We start from the raw sequence: 17,500 nt of genomic DNA, 5'->3' as shown, positions 1-17,500 counted from the left end.
GGGTCAAAATTGCAAATTTTTCAAGCTTCTTTTGTCTCTCAATTCCCAAAAGACAATTGGATACAAAGAAAACAACACCAAATATAGAAGTTTGACCTGAAAGCCTCGGAGCAATGTTAGAATATTGATATATCGAACGTGGCCTATTGTCGAATTTCCGTAATGCTAACCATTCAACCGAAAATTCAGGAAATTCCGGTCTGACGGTAAAATCGAATGGTAATTCCCGGGAAGAAATTTCAACAAAGTTTGGGTATAGCTCCCGAGGTTGTTCTTTTCCGGAAATTGGGGGAAAATGGTGTACCATTCGCCACTATAAAGCTGCGAGTGTTTCAGATTTGTCGGTTTCAAATTGTGTGTATATGCTCTGTTGTAACCGGCCTTGTTTTCTTTCGATTAATTGATGTTTCTACCTTAAACTGTTTTCAGCTTCCCTAAATCAAAAGTAATTTTCTACAGTTAACGCCAACACTCTCTGTTTATCTGTAATTCTGCTGGCGGCGACCAAACTTCGTTCTGATGTTGTTCGTCTCAAACGCCGGCATGTTTCCTTCAATCAATCGGTGATTTGCTCCACCAATCACAACCCTGCAATCGGGGCACTTGCTTCGCTGCATGGCTTGTCCACACCCACCAATCGTGTAGACATGTCCCTGGGGGCATTTGTACCAACGGCCTTGAGAGAGGTTCATGGCAGACACGATCTCTTTCTTTTCTTCGGGCGTTATTGGCGAGAGAAAGCGGTAGGCATGCCTGCAAAGAAAAACAAGAATAATTGTCATCTAAAAGTCTCTTGAACGATGTTTGCCGGACCGCTCGACAAGGAGACAAGCGCACTAACCATGAGGCCACTGCGCCTCCACTGAGGCATATGGATATAAAGGGAAGAGAATCGACTTAGAAAGTTTTTGTTGATTAGTGCAGGAGTGAAGGAGGCTGACGGAAATTTCTATCTTGTATTCAGACAATTTTCCTTCATTTATCATCAACATGGAACTTCCCAAGCACTCGGTTAAATCACCTGATAGCATCCAACTGCTGCAGCTTTCGGTCCAGTCTCTCTTCCTCCAATAGTCTACCGCTGGACAGTTCAATTTGGACAGCTGACATCACATCAAGGTACTTCCTCTTTAGATTCAGTCCCACGTTCTTTACGTCGTGATGCAACAAACACAGCTCGAGTTGGAGGTTTTGTCGGCTGAATTCTACGTTGATGTCCCGAAGTTCTCTCTCTGTAACTCCTTGGGACATAAAACGTTTTCTCAGATGCTCCAATTCCTTCTGCACAGAAAGACCTACGAAAACGGCAGCGTAAATCTAATTATTAGTGTATGGTGAGGTCATAATATCCATGGCCAGAAGTGTATCACCCCGATCAGCTTCTGCCGAGCCTGAATATGTGTTTATCATGAAGTTCTAAGTTTGTCATGAATTCTAAGTTTATCATGAAATTCTACTAGTTTGCCACACTTCAAGTTTTCCATATAAGGGAAAGTGTAAGATCTTAGCGTGTTTTCTTTATTGTTGTTCTGTTTGTGTCAAATTAGTTTGTTTCTCCGCCTCATTAGCTTTTTCGTAGCCTGCTCGTTAGCGTGTCTTGTTTCCCTTTTTTGTTTAAAGTTTTCGCACGTTCGTTTCTTTTGCTTGCCATTTACACCTTCAGTTTTCTCGTTTTGCATAATTTAGTTTCTTCGTATATAAACCTATGTTTTTTGCCATTTTGGTTCTTCTTTTCTCGGTAATCAAAGTCGCGCTACGCGCAGTTAGCTCTTAGGCAGTCCGAGTTCGCTTCAAGCAGTTTAAGTTATCCTTGGTATAAGTTTATGGTCGTAACAATGTAAGTATCATCGTTTTCGATTAGTTCATTATATCGTCCTTTATCGTTTTCCTGTTGCTTTACGTAACTAATTGTATTTGCTGTAACGTTTTATTTTTCAGTTTCAATCCGCGTTGTTTGTACTACCTCTGTAAATAAATATATTAGTTTGTCATGGATTACGTGGTGTTGGAAAGATGTGACTAGATAGTTTTGGTGCTTTTGGCAGTTACAGGAAAGGTAGGCGCGATTAACCAAAAATTTGGGCGATCAGAGCACTTTAAAGGACGTGTTGCGCACGCGTCACTCTTAAGTGATTTTATAACAATTGAAGTGGTCCAAAGCACGTGAACAGCAGGTATTACGCATGCGTCTCTCTACTAGGGTATAAATACTCTCAATTACGGCTTATCACAGTGCAGATTTACCATTGATGATGGGAGAAAGTAATGATATTGCTTTGGTGGATTTTACTCAAGTACGTACGTACCTTCCACGCGAGTATAGGCGCTCGGTTTTCCGCGTTGCCGATTCAACTTCTGGTTCATAACGCAAAACCTCTCCATCAACGTGACCTGGTTTTCAGTCACTGCCGTCACTGTACCTTTGGTCATTCGCTCTACACTGCGCTCAAGCCTCCTCCACTCTGTCATTTCATTCTCTCCATTAAAAATGCTCTCCAGGTCTGCCAGTCGAATTTGCAATCTTCTCCTTGTTTCATCCACCTCACCCGGATGGCCATGCGCGCGCACCTTCACTTTCTCTATGTCTTGTAGCCGTTGTTTGATGACATTGCCGTATCGTAGACTCGTTCGGATCGGAGTGGAGCAGCGAGGGCAGGACTTAAGTTGAATCACCTGATTCTCATCGTCCGGCATGTCCATGTATCTGTCGAAGAAAACCACTACATCATTGTAAAACCTTCTATTGACAATCGAAACTGCTCTGCTAATTGGGTTGGTCTAATTTCAAGTGCCGAAAACAACAATTGAAATAATTATAATATTCTGGATTGACTAATGGAAGTAATGTTACTACGGCTACAGGACAACGGAGACGAGGAAAGATCAAGTTTGCTGTTATAATAAAATATTTACCTGTCCAGTCCTGCTACTGCAAAAATGTGTTTGCAGTCTGTAAGTTGAACGAATAGCGTATCATTCTCATCTTCCCCGCCGAAGAAGATCTCTGTGATTGGGCAACCATCATTCTTGTCGCAAAGAGCGCAGATGCACAGTTCTCCACACAAACCGCGACAAATATGGCGGCGTCTTCCACAAACCATATTTCTATTGCACGGTTCGTTACATCTTGGCCTGTCGCATAACTCTCCACACAACCTCGAACACTTGTAATGACGACATTCCCACATGCACATCTCCCGACACGGCACGCAAGGCTCGCCACACGTTTTTTTGCAATCGCTGTGGTGGCACCGGTTTTCGCATTTCCTGGAACAGGGTGAACAAGCCTTAATGCAAGAGTCTGTACATTCATGAGAACAAACCAACAGGCGACCACACTTGGACCTGCATCGTTTGTGAATCCGTCCCATTCGACATTCGCCGCATGTTCCGGAACACTGGTGAGCACACTCTAAATCAGCCGAGCACCGGACTGGGCAATCCTCTGGGGGGGTACAGCAGGCGACTCTCACATCGTGACGACATGGCCAGTCAGTTTTTTTCACAAGCGTTTGGCAATTTTGCGTGCACGGTTCTCCACAGCGCTTTTGACACCGATGGCCACACTTTCGAAGCACATTTTCACACTGTGTCTTACACTGAACTCTGTTTAAGTCGCTGCCGCATCTCACTGTGTTGGTGTGTCCACATAATGGTAGCGCTTTCTGCACCATAACCTGGCAATTCGTTTCGCACTCTTGGAAACAAAGCTTGAGACATGGGTGAGAACAGCCTTTGATGTTTCTGCGGCAAGGCTCCACACATTTGTTCTTCTTGTGCTCAACGTCATAAGGATGGCACCGCTGTTTACAGGAGTGGCCACACTCTAGGCGCACTTTACATAGACGCTCACATCCCCCGTTAGGGACTTTGGCCTTGAAATCTTTGGCTAATTTTACCGACACTTCTGCACCATGAATCTGGCAGACAAGTCGCAAATTCATTCCGATGGTCTCACTAGCTTTTAAATCTGCCACAATCTTACCCCAGATGTCACTGTGTCTTGAGAGAAGTGCAAAGTTTCCAATGCAGTAGAAACCCTTCTTGGCCCGAGAGAGCGCCACACATGCGCGGTTTACAACCTCGATGAAGCCAACTTTCTCGGCTTTGTTGCTGCGCACGAGCGAAAGAAGAATGATGTCGTTTTCTTCACCTTGAAAGTTGTCAACTGTCGTCAATCGGACACTTCTCATTAGTTGATCCTCTTCTTCTTGAAGGCAGTCTCTAATGGCGAACATCTGACCCATGTAGGTTGTCAGAAGTGTTATTTGATGTGCTCCATAGCCTTGCTGTAATAAATAACGACACAGCGCCACTAGATACCTAGCCTCGTGCTCATTGACGTGACTGTGCGTCTGATCACAGGACATCTCTAAATAGTTGTGGTCGATGAAGAACATGTTCTTCTTCATTCCTTTGATGTTTTCGTATTTCTCCACTGACTCATGGTTTTCCAGATCGTCGTAGATGTGCTTCATCAAGGCAGCGATCTCGGGTCTCATGCGATGTTGAACGGACAGCCTCTCACACTGAATTCCAGCTTTCACCATTCTCTCGAATAACGACACGTCCAGTTTGTACTTCTTGGCTAACTCATAGACCGCAGGGGTGGGTCTGAGTTGCTGGTGATCTCCAATCAGAATCAAGTGTTCGCATCCCTGTGTCAATGACGTAATAATATGACCCTCCAGTACTTCAGCGGCTTCTTCAACCAGGACGATTTTGGGGCGAATCCGCTGGAGAATCCGGCGGTGCTTCCCAGCGCCTGTAGTTGTCATGCCAATGACACGTGCTTTCTGAAGAACAAACAAGTTCTCCTCTTGAGTTAACTCACTAGTGCGAGCCGACAACCTTTCGTACTCAGGTTGGTTCGTCTGTACCTGCTGCAAATAGTGTTTTTCGGCTCTTTCCACCCACAGTCTGTAAATATTCCAGCGCTGCTCTTGCGATAGACGCTGAGAAAGGAATGCACTCTTTTCTTCGTCTTCAGACATGATATCCGTACCTTGAAGATTTTTGCGTAGCTGGGTGGGCCTTCTGGTGTCTTCGGTTTCACAAATGACCACTTCTGAGGGCTTGATGGAACTGCTGGTTTCGTCTTCTTCAACATCGTCCTCGTTTGTAAAGGTCCGAAAAGATACCTGCATCCGGAAATCGTCCTCGTGGGGACCATAATCATTTCGGTTTCTGAAATCTTTAGCAGCCACACGTTTTTCTACTCCAAGCCATTCGCAGAACAGATCAGAAGCGCTTCTTGTTTCATGTCTCTCAGATTCTCTCTCAAACCATTTAGCGTGACGCTCGGACATAAACTGCTTCAGTACGTGGTAAGACATGATTCCTCTTCTCGAATACTTCAGCACAGTTATGGACAGCTCCAGTTGTCCATTTTCTCTAATCTCTCTCATTTTCTTTCGAGCCTTTGTCCTCGCTCTGGCTATCCTCCTAGGGGTTTCTCTACTTTCACGAGCCTCTTCTCGAAGAAATCTAAGCATATAAGGCTCCAGCTTCTTACTCGTAGACCGTCCACCGACGCGAACAATCCCTGTCCACAAAATGGATTTTGTTAACTTTTTAAGAAATTGAAACGGTCAGTTCAAGATTAAACTGCACGATACTCTTTTATCAATCAAAGGTAGCTACTTTTTGAAATGAACTCGACTATATCAGCGAAATTTTAAAGCCACGTGACAATGCTGAGGAATAACCCAATCGGACAACAATTCCATTCGTGGGGGGTGGGGGTGGGGCAGCAATGCCTCTGTCCGCTTAATTCTACAGAAACTGGAGTTACCCGCCTAGGGAGATGTGCATGTTTGGACTATTCGATACTTTCCTATCCTCTGTCTTAACTACCTCTTTCGAACAAATTTTCAGCTTCTCCATGTAGTATTACATTATGATCTTATTTAGCGGGTGACATTAGTCAAACTCTTGCCAGACAGCGTTTCCACCGTCTACAACTGTGCTGTGGGTGGAGGGTGCGTATTGAAACTTCAAGAACACTCTCGTGAAACCAACACTAGTTTCACGATTTCAAGAATTGCACTGAAACGTATTTCGATTACAGGAAATCCAACAATGACGGTGTGATTTGAAGAGCACAATAACAAAAACCCTTCAAGACTCAGGATGAATAACAACGGTGAGGGTGGCAATGGTCTACACTCATACTCTCCTTAAGGTTACTCCAAACCTTTGCAGGGCTACGCGTACGTTTGTCAAGTTTTCTTCTTTTTTTCCAACAAGTCAATAGTGTCTCCTTGTAAACACGCTTCGGCAATTGTTCCTCAGTTTCTTTTTGTTTTGTTGCATCAACGATCACATTTCATATCCAATTAATTGGCCGGAATTACAATTGGTCGTCTTGGCTTTTACGGCTTACGCCGCCTTTGGAAAGCAATCAGCAAAACAGAATATAATTTTATCGAATTTTTCACTTCATAACCTTTCTTTTGGTATAGTTTATGACGCTTCCTTCAGACCAGCGCGCGTACCGTTTTTTTTCTTTTTTCTGTAGGACAGCCGTGAAGGTTTGGAATAACCTTAAACGTTTCTAAAATCTTGTCCAAGAAGCAATTCCTTCTACTAAAAAAGTTTATATACATTTCTAGCAAGCACAAATTCTCACCTGTCATTGGTAACAGCCCTTCCAGGAACTGATCCAAGGCGTGGTTCGTATACGACACCATCAAGATTGGTGACCGTTCCTCTTCGTCCTCCCAGAGCGAGGCTGTGTCCAAAAGAACACGCGCAATCTTTAAACCCACATAGGTCTTCCCAGTCCCTGGCGGACCTTGAATGATGGCAAACCTGTTGGTCAGCGCTAACTGGAACGCTCGCAACTGTGAGTCGTTGAAACCCAGGCTGTCTCGGTAGTGTCGCAAGTAGTAGGCATTTCGAAGAATTCGGCTATCGGTGGATAGGCTCCCCTCTCCGTAAGAATCCATATTTTCGTCCTCTGATGGCAACATCAAAGCATCATTGCTGCCATTCACACTATCACTTGTTATACCACTCATGTCGTAAACGCCTTGTGTTTTGTGCTCATGAGCTGGAGGATTAACATCCTGTTTGCACTCTACAATGTGCTCTTGGAAAGGCAGGCTATCAGGTTTGATTTCTTTTAACGCTTCCAGAACGTATCTGTAAGCTTCAAAAAAGGCTGGAGACTCCACCATGTCAAATTTCGTCTTTGCCTCGATAAAACGATTCAATTTATCGAGCTCTACGCCTTCAAATCGAACATCAAGCTCACCGAAGCGAAGTTCTTTGGGATCTCGACTCTCGACTGTCGCAAACAGCGGAGTGTAGAAGTCGTCAGCTGAAAGGCAAAGAAGGGACCCAAACTTCAAACGCTTGCACTTCTCCCATGGGATGTTTACCACACTGTGGTGAAACGCATCGAACCGTATTCTGTAAACCATTCCCTTTGCACTACATACGGGATACAGCACTGTGACGTCACGGTAGAAGTACACGTCTTTTTTTCCCTTGCTGTCGTGGGTACCACTCCTTCCCAGGCCACCGTAGTCCTTTCGAAGCTGATGGATTCCCTCGCGTAGAGGCAAAATGAAGTCTGCTCTGACAAGCCGAAACTGTACGTCTAAGTAATGTTCCAGGTCCCTGTAACGACGTCCTAGAACATTGACCCGAAGGAAGGGCTGGTACGTTACACTAAGGTCTGCAGCTTGTGGAAAAACGCTCAGTTCTCGAAAATTGCGAGGGGGCTCAACTTCTGTTTCTTCTACCTTCCTGCACACAGAATCGAATTCTTCATCTGTAACTTTTTTATGCAATTCTTTGACTTGGCAAACTCTTTTTTCCAATGTAGCTGTGTTCTGTAAAAGCCTTCTAGCTTTAAGTTGCGCGAAGGTATGTTCGAGTTGAAATACAGGAATGGAGTGCACAATTTCGCGTCCAAATCTTTGCATGAATCCAAGAAAGACTTCCGCCAAACGCAAGATCGTATCAGAGGGTTGAAACTCTTCTCGGCTTGATCCTGCATACGATAGCATCCGACTGATGAAACTCGACACGTGCACAGTCAGAAGCTTCGTTTCAATGACCAGACGTAGAATGTCTTCGGCGTGATGTCTTACCCCGTTTGATGAACAACAAAGATGAATAGCTCGAATAATCAGCTGCATCAGATCACGTCCTATCTCACTTGATTTTAGCAGTGCTTCGAATCTTTCACTCTTGATAGCGAGTTCCAAGATCCCATCTTCAGGAGACTCTGAATGACAAATTTCCTCCAAGGCCTTGTACCCAAGAGGGGATGGGTCTTCTTCTTGAGTCTCCCACGCCCAACCTGCCCCTACTCTCACATCTGTTGTCCGTCTTCGTTTTGGCGAGTGTCCCCGTGAATCACGTGGCAAATCTGCTCCCTCACTTCGTCGTCTTCTTTCTTCAGGCTCTGTTCTTCTCTTGGAATCAATAACTTCTCTGTAAGATCTCTTACGCGTTGAACGCATTTTTATCTTCAACTTTTAATCATGTGGTCCACGTTATCGAGAAGCACAACCTTTTTGACTGGAGAAAGCAATTTTTATCATCGAGAAAGAACCTGCTGAAGGAAAAAATTATGAGTTGAACTTATGAACATTTGACTTTCCTGAAAAGAGAAAAGAGCAAGGAAAGACGTGATGAACTTATAACGCAGGAACTAAACAGCCTTGACGACTAACAGCGTACAGAGAAAGGCGTCTATTACAGGTGGAAGGCTTCTGAATTTTGTGTTAGAGGAGAGGGATGGCAAATTAACATTTTTGAAGTTTTTTAAATCGAAGATGAAATTATGTGACCTTTGGTTATTTTAACGCACGGTCTTAATTTATGTTATTTTAAATACAAAGCATTTGTCTGTTTTCACAATGGACTATGTTCTATATATTTAAATTGAGCTTAGGAGCGCGGCCACAAACTAAGTAAATTAAATGAGCATGTTTATTCACTTCTCTTGTTTTGGGCTCTAGACTAACAAGTTCGATCACCAAACAACTATTCGAGCGGGAAAGTAATTATTAAATAACAAACTTTATCTACCTTTCTTTGAAAACAAAGGGAGACATTTAGAAAGAGCTCTACCTTCCCTTCAACAGCTTGAACAGTATTAAAACTACCGTTGTCACGCCTCAAACAGCAGCTAATGAGATTCGTAAAGAATTGAAAGCAACGGCATGCAGACTATGACAACGACCTTGTAAATACTTCGAAGAAAGTCCATCTCCTGACGGCAATGACAATGTCATCCCAATACCAAATACACATTCGTTCTGTTCTGCAATGCATGGACACCGTTCACTACGCAATGCTTATGGAGCAAAACGTTAATTGTGATTCGGTGAGGTTACCTATTACCATCACAGCCCAGACCTCCTCGATACACCAACGAGAATAACATTTGTCACAACATACATCCTTCAGTCCGTGACGATAGAAAGATTCTTATTAATAACTGGGTGACAGTCAAAAACCAGCCGTTGCTTAAAACCATCTAAACAGAACCGCCGAGCATATCGTACAAGAGAGAGAAATTTCTTAAAATAGTCCGGTTTGTTAGGTAGGAAAATTACGAAAATCGTGACAAGACGCGTAAAAACACCAAACTTTGCACAAATGTATGAAGGGGGTAGTTTCTAAAGAAACTGTGGTCCTGCGTCGGTGGGGAAGTAGTATACAAAAATTTGGTTTTATCAACGGAGTTGATAAATGTAAATTGGCCACCTGATTCACTCTGACGAAGGGCTAACGCTCGAAACGTCAGCTTTTAGAATCTCTGTACGGTGGCCAATTTACATTTATCAACTCCGTTGATAAAACCAAATTTTTGGCACAAATGTAGTTTAGAGTATAACTAATCATTTCAGAAGGCATGCCACAAAAAAATTACCCCGGGGGGGGGGGGGGGGGGGGAAGGGGGGGATTTTTTTTTTGTACGTAAGTTTCAGTTGTGTGTCAAAAGCAGCGTGCCATTATGAGCTATGGAATAATTTAATTTGTTGATTACAGTGTGAAATAAGTGTTGGTATAGGTAAAGAACAAGTATGAAAATTTAATAAGCTGTGCTCAAATGTAAAAATATAATGCCTTGTTGTAGAAGAAAAAAGCGAAAAAAGACGACATATATGCGAAGTCATTATAAAGCTCAATTCCACATGAATTTCACTTCCTTCATGATATTAATGTTTTGGAGAGAAGATATTTACTAAGTTCCTTTTATTTAAATTTGCTGTAACTTAATGAAATAAATGTACGGCTCTTCTTTAAACAATAAATGGTAATAAAAAGTCAGCGGTGTTCCATACAACATGCGCTTTACCTCCCGGTGACCGGCGTGACAGTGGAGTTGTTGAGAGGTACGTTTTCATTTTTTACACACGGAATTCCACCATCTGAACTGTAAGTATCAACTCATGTTTTATTCTCCATCCTTCTATGAGGTAAAATTCATTTCGTTATGATGTGAAACAAAGTCAAGTTGTTTTTTTTTTTAAAAACGAAGAGTTCAGTGATTTTTATTTTTATTCGTATATGTGAGCCGGAGTTCAATAAAAGTTGCTCTGAATAAGCGTTATAACTTGAGATGAATGAAAAACTGTGAGAAATCACCAGATGTTATAAAAAAAATGGTTCAAGAAGGAAATGCTTAAGTAGGTTTATGATTTGATTTATACGAAAAATTACGGAGTGACAAAATTTTATTCAGAGTTAACAACGCTCCAAAAACAAAACCATAGATTAAGAATATTTTAAATGATTATTTCTTTTGTATTTCCTGTCATGTTAACTTTAATGAAAACTGTTCTTAACTTTAAGGCAATGAATTGGGAATTTGGTTCAATCTGCCAAGCCAAAGAAAAACCCGAACCTCTAAAGTGTCCACTGGATAGTCTTCAAGATGGTGCTGGCATAGAGGCATGTCAATCTTATCTAAATAATGTTGTCGAATTTAGAAAAATGGGTTCTCTACCTGTGGAATTAAAATTAAAAGAAGACATATCAGTCGAGGAACTTTGCACTTACAGGGCAGTCTGGCATAAATCATGTCACCTGAAGTTTGCTAATTCGAAGCTTGAGAGAGCTCAACAGAAAATCAAAAGAAAGAGTACAGTAACCGCAGATTCTTCTTCGCAGGCCAAAAAAGCGAAAACGCAGGTCTCAGACCATAATGTACGTATCTTCTGTGATGAACAGGGAAACGACCTTTACCGGGTTCTGACCCTTGAAGTAGACAGAGATGTTAACGAAATGGCCGTTTAAATGCAAGATTCTCAATTGATAGCCAAATTAGCAGCAGAGGATATGGTTGCAATTAAAGCCAAATATCACTCGCGCTGTATGCTTGCATATAAACGTAAGTACAGGGCAGATGTTAAAAGCTGCAGTGAAACTGAAACCACCACCAATGATGATAGTGCGGCAGATAATAATTAATAATAATTTCGTTTATGGAAAGTTCAGCTGAAGGTGGAACTCTTTTGTTTAAGCGGTCGAGTCTTCACGACCTCTATGTTTCACGTCATCGTAACCTTCACGTTGATAAGTTAGTCAACAAGACCCACTTGAAGAATCGAGTCATAGAGCATTACCATGGCGCGATCCAGGAACAAACTGATGGCAAAAAGACGGTTCTGGTATTTGACCAAGGCATAGAGACGCTTTTGAAAGATGCCCTGAAAAAGCGTAACTGTGAAGAAGAAGCCTTCAATTTTGTAAATGTTGCCAAATATATCCGTTAAACGATGTCTTCCAAATGCCTGGGTTTTCTTTGACTGGGGAATTTACCTCAGATTGCCAGCTCAAACCAGTACCACCAAGCTTAATGTGCTTGGTCTCTTACATACATGTTTATTCAAAACTCATAATAACTATACATGAATTTGAAAGGGAGAGTCTAGAGGTTAACCCTATGAATAAAACTCTCCTAAAAACAACAGACAAACAATAAAAATTACAACTTTAAAAAGGATTTGAGTTTACATTTAAAAAGTTCAAGGGAACCGGCTTCAACAACATTACTAGGTAAATTGTTCCAGTAACTAATTACATTGTTAAAAAAAGAATATTTAAAACAGTTAATTCTAGATAATTTACAATAAAGCTTATACGAGTGATTTGCCCTAGTGGATTTGACTTTAGCGAATTGAAAGAATTCCTCAAAATCCAAGTGTGATAAGCCAAACACGATCTTATAACATTCAACAAGAGAGGAATATGTTCTACGACTGGACAAAGATGGCCAATGTAACGAGTCACAACGCTCTTCATAAGACATATCACCTCTTTTTTGCCTAAGAGCTAATCTTGACGCGCGTCTTTGCACGCTCTCTATTGCATGGATATCTTTGACAAGATATGGGTTCCAGACTGGAGCAGCATACTCTAGAAGTGGTCTGACCAATGTTTTGTAAAGCAACGAAAAAGTTGTTGTATTAGCTGTTCCAACAGACCGTCTTATTAGCCCTAGGACTTGGTTCGCCTTATTCGCCATAGTACTAATATGTTCACTCCAATAATGATATAATAATAATTCCAAGATCTTTAAAGCTCTTGACATCTTTTAAGGCCGTACCTAGTTTATAATTCGTAGTCGATTTGTCACGAGCATGCGTTATTCGCATTGCTTCACACTTATCCTCATTGAAACGAAGTTGCCATTTTTTCGCCCATTTACCAAGATTATTCAAATCAGTTTGAAGATATTGTTCATCGAGACTAGGGTTGCGAAGCTCTCTGTAAATCTTTGTGTCATCCGCAAATAATTTAATTTTTGAAGAGACACTATCAACGATATCATTTATATATGATAGGAATAAAATTGGACCAAGAATAGTTCCCTGTGGGGTACCAGATATCACAGGTGCCCAATCAGAAAAAGTCCCTCTTACAACAACTCGTTGCTTTCTGCACGTGAGGAAATGCCTCAACCAGTTAAGAAGTTTGCTCTCAATACCGAGGCTATATAACTTTATGAGTAGACGCTCATGAGGAACACTATCAAAAGCCTTTGCGAGATCAAGAAATACAACATCTGTTGCTACAGATGAATTCCTAGATCTGGCGAAGTCATGAAAAGTAGAGAGTAATTGGGTCACAGTAGACCTACCCTGCAAAAAACCAAATTGGTTTTTATTTATCACGTTATGGTCTTGCCAAAATGACGTTAACCTATCGCGTACAATTTTTTCGCTGATTTTGCATATCATGGATGTAAGCGAAATTGGACGATAATTCTCCCTCAAGTGCTTAGAACCTTTCTTATGAAGTGGGACAATGTCAGCTGATCTCCAATCTTCGGGCAAATGGCCCAGCAGGAAAGATTTGTTAACCAGAAATGAGATCGAGGGCGCCCATTCGAACGCACATGATTTTAAAATTACTGGTGAAATTCTGTCTGGACCCGGGGACTTGTTCGTTTTAAGAGACTTAAGATGCTTTAAAATTTCCTCAGTAGTACAGGAAATATAATTAAGTTTCTCACAAACTAAAGGCTCTAAAGAAGGCAAGTTGGTGAAGTCCTCAGAGGTAAAAACAGATGAAAAATAGGAATTAAAACTACTAGCAATACTCTCATCGTCAATCAGTTCTTTGTCACCAACCTTTAAAGATACCAGAGTGTTCGTACCGTTACGTTTGCTTTTAATATAATTCCAGAAAGGCTTGGAATTACCAGAGACTGCAATATCAGAGGCCATATTGTTGATATACGTCCATCGAGCTGAGTTACATTCTCTTTTTACGACATTGTTCAGTTTTCTGTACTTCTCCCAAAGGGCTGGATTGCTGCTTTTTCGCGCTTTGTTATACAACAATTTCTTTTTTTCTGCACAACCTAATGAGATCCTTTGTTATCCAAGGTGCATTACATTTTTTCTTGCCCCGACGCACGGGTATGCATTCATCCATAGCCGTAAATAAAAGATCTTTCCAGCAAGACCAGTTGTATTCAATGTCATCATCGAAAAAAGCACAGTTCCAAGGAATGCAAGCCAATAACATCTTTAGGTGTGCCCAGTCAGTTTTGCCATATGAATAAAAACATTTCCGAGATTTACGCTGGGTGTAGGGTGATCTTAAGATCTCAAAGCTAAGAGAGTTATGGTCGGAGAAGCAATCGCCAACAACAAGACGATCAATGATATCTGGCGAGGATGTGATTAACAAGTCTAGAATATTTTGGTTCCTTGTAGGCTCACTGACCAGCTGTGTTAAGAAATTGTGCTGAATTATATCAATTAAAAGGGCGTGATTGTGAGATTGTTGTAAAGCTCTATTGCATGACCACTCGATCTCCGGCAAGTTAAAATCTCCAACCAGAATTAAATCCGCGGTTGAATCAAGTCCTTGAATAAAGGTCTGAAGGTCTTCCAAAGGCTTAATATCACTTCCCGGGGGTCGATAAAACACGCCGATAGTTATCCGTCGGTTGTAAGATAAGAGCACATCAACAAAAAGCATTTCAGAGTCGCACGGATGAGTCGGACGAAGAGAAACAGTAATGTAATCACGTACCGCAATGAGCACACCACCGCCATGGCGGCCATTAATCTTACGATCTTTTCTAAAAACAGTGTAGTGAGAGGGAAAAATCTCGGAGTCAAGAATCGAATGGTCCAAATGCGTTTCAGTTAGTACAATTAGATCGTAGTTCCGTTGGTACATTGCCAGTTCAAGTAGGTTAACTTTGCTGACAATACTACGAGCGTTGGCGTAAAATGTTCGCAAACCACGAAGATCAGGGCCATCTTTCCGTGACTCAGAACTGACAATTCCGCTCGGTGGACCAGGATTTGGATGGACGTCGCCACTTCTGAGGAGAAGCGGTAATTGAAAACTCGAAACAGAGTTTGGATAGTAGGCAACTCGCGAAGAAGAAAACCCCTTGCGACTGACAAACGTCTCTATGCTACTCAATGGCCCAAATATTGAAAGCCAGGATTTTGAGGAATCCTAAGCTTGTTTAACCATTGCTCAGCTTATTCAGGGATCGCGTTAACGCAGAAATCGTGCATTTTTACGCAAATAAAATCTAAAAAATGCATCATCGAAATTTTAATGCGTCCCAGGACGCAAGGCACTGACTTAAATAACTCACACAACTTGCTTTGATTTGTCAGTATATTCTGTTGTTTGTAAAACTGTTGGAGCGATCTGTGATCATACATGTAAGTTCTAAGAAATGGGGTTTAAAACATCTAAAAAGGTTAAAACTAAATTTTCGACCGCCTTCTGCGGTCTTCTTCAGAGGATTGTACTCTGTAAGTCACTGAATGCAAATACATGTATATAGAAAAAGACGTCACTGTTCGTTGCTCCTAAGGAAGGAAACCAGTGATGCGTAAACCCTTGGAAAGGGTGCTCTTTCATTAACAGAGTTCTTGTCCAGGAATGAATGCAACGGCTCTAGAAAAAGCCTTTGTCGGCCAGTCCTATGCATATGTGTCAATATTAATTCCAAGTTGGTTACTCTCTTTTTCTCATAATTTAAAACATACTCTTTTTCTCGCAGAGGGTCACCAAGATTTTGGGACCCCCAAAAAATGCTTGGGACCCCAATTTGGCCGAACATGCGGGTCCCAGGACCCAGATTGAAAAATCCTAGTGCCATCCCTGTTATTATCTTCAACATGAAAAAGATCAAGAAACTGGCCACTAAGAGTGATCGTCACAATCAAGATCGGGAACCGCCACTGCTTGTTTACCTTGGAATGAGAGTTCACGCCCAAACAAGACGATAGAAATTTGTCAATCAGCTTTACGAACTCGGCTTAAGTGTGAGTTACCAAAGGGTCGATGATATCATGAACAATTTAGCGACATCTGTTTGTGACCATTTCAAGTCTGTTGGTGTTGTTTGCCCTCTTTCCTTACAAAGTGGCTTGTTCACCGCTGGAGCTATTGACAATCTTGATCATGACCTATTCTCAACAACGGCACAGGGCTCATTTCATGGAACTGGAATAAGTTTGTTCCAGTTCCCAAAGCAAGATTCAGACGTTACCCAACCAGCAGTACAAAGGATTAATCTTTGTTCAGCCAGGTCCGCTTCAAGAGATATCACACTGCCTGACACGTATTCCTCAGTTCCTCCTGTTTCTATAAAGACATCAGAAGTAAAATGTGCATAGAGTCCAAGAACTTGGATTACGCCAGTACAAGAAATTCGTAAAAGACGTCATCGATGAAAGGACTGTATCGATTCACGATACGATTTCAAAGAATACCTTGCCACTGTTCAAGCGCCAGCAGCCAAAGCAAATCTCCAAAGCTTCCTTAAAGTTGACAGCAGTAACAAGTGACCGTTACCTCTTCAGTCGTTTGTATATTGCCAGCCAACAGCGCAACGGAGATCTTGAAGAGTTCTTCAAGCATGAAAATCAGCCGTATCGACTTCTTTGTCAGAGTTTGGCAATCTCCGATTCGGGAAAAAGTCTGATTTGATTTCATGCGTCAACAAACAAACAACGCCACCTCTACCACCAGCATCCTACGATGTCAAAGTTTTTGAAGATAGAATAAAATGGGACTGGTTAAAATTTAAAATTAAGATGAGTTCAATCGCTTTTTCAAAGAAAATGTGAGAGAGTGTCGGAAGTTGGAGGAGGAACTCAATTCTAAATACCAAGATGCACTAAATAGATTTCAGCAAAACCCTTCGAATGTTACAAAACAGGAAGCTGAAAAACTTAAAAGTGAACTTGAAGCATTGTATGATCAGAAAGTTGAGGGGATAATTGTTCGCTCTAGAGCACGCTGGCATGAGCATGGTGAGAAGAATAGCAATTATTTTCTTAATCTAGAAAAAGGTAATCATATTAAAAAGCATATAAGAAAGTTGTACATCAGTGGTACAATTTCAACGGACCCTTTTCAAATAATGGACGCTCAAAAGTCGTTTTACAGTAAAGTATATCAAAGACAACAAACAAATCAGAAAAGTGCTGAAGCTAAGCGTTTCTTGGACAATCCTAGTATCGCAAAACTTTCTGACGAACAAAGAACAAGTTGTGAAGGCAAAATTGCTATCGAAGAATGTGAGAAAATTTTGGGCTCTTTCCAAACAGGTAAAACTCCTGGGCCCGGTTCCTCGAAAGCCGATTAACTTAATCCAGGATTAGCGTAAACTTTTGTTTCACGTTTTCAACTTTTTGGTGAAAGTTTCTTTTGCTTATTTTTGTTTTTCAAGATTGACGTCTTCTCATGCAAAGTTCTGCCGAAAATCTGCGTTGAACAGCATTTGGGAGTAGAGAAATAAACTGCTTGGTTAATTTTTAATCTTAGATTAGCGTTAATCGGCTTTTGAGGAACTGGGCCCTGGTAATGATGGAATTCCAATAGAATTTTACAAAACGTTTTGGCCACTCATTGGGGACTTTATGGTTAATTCGTTCAATGAGGCCTATGATAATAAAGAGATGTCTTCATCACAAAGGCAAGCTATTATTACTCTTATCGAGAAGAAGGGAAAAGACAGAAATTACTAAGAGAATTGGAG

At 41.5% G+C, this 17,500-nt stretch overlaps 2 protein-coding genes across 3 annotated transcripts in view; one reads left to right on the top strand and one right to left on the bottom strand.

Annotated features, from left to right (window-relative positions):
* LOC138032199 (NFX1-type zinc finger-containing protein 1-like) overlaps positions 1-17,500 on the bottom strand; it is a 35,337-nt gene that overhangs the window by 1,658 nt on the left and 16,179 nt on the right. The window contains exons 2-6 of one of the 2 annotated variants that reach the window (XM_068879814.1): positions 6,632-8,569; positions 2,914-5,545; positions 2,307-2,704; positions 1,022-1,295; positions 1-753 (exon numbers count right to left, since the gene is read on the bottom strand). The exon at positions 1-753 is cut by the window's left edge and continues 1,658 nt beyond it. In XM_068879814.1, the coding sequence (XP_068735915.1) occupies positions 480-753; positions 1,022-1,295; positions 2,307-2,704; positions 2,914-5,545; positions 6,632-8,477 (5,424 nt within the window). In that variant the 5' untranslated portion in view covers positions 8,478-8,569 and the 3' untranslated portion in view covers positions 1-479. Of the gene's footprint in view, positions 754-1,021; positions 1,296-2,306; positions 2,705-2,913; positions 5,546-6,631; positions 8,573-17,500 lie in introns of both variants that reach the window. The other variant, XM_068879813.1, reaches the window with a different exon arrangement.
* The window catches only part of LOC138031885 (zinc finger MYM-type protein 1-like), a 3,604-nt gene continuing 2,986 nt past the window's right edge, over positions 16,883-17,500 (top strand). Inside the window, exon 1 of the mRNA XM_068879500.1 lies at positions 16,883-17,069. Coding sequence (XP_068735601.1) covers positions 16,883-17,069 — 187 coding nt within the window. The remainder of the gene's footprint in view (positions 17,070-17,500) is intronic.

Source organism: Montipora capricornis, chromosome 14 (assembly GCF_036669925.1).
Source record: "Montipora capricornis isolate CH-2021 chromosome 14, ASM3666992v2, whole genome shotgun sequence".
Taxonomy (NCBI): domain Eukaryota; kingdom Metazoa; phylum Cnidaria; class Anthozoa; order Scleractinia; family Acroporidae; genus Montipora; species Montipora capricornis.
Note: the sequence above shows the minus strand (reverse complement) of the source record. Positions and strands in the feature narration are given on the sequence as shown.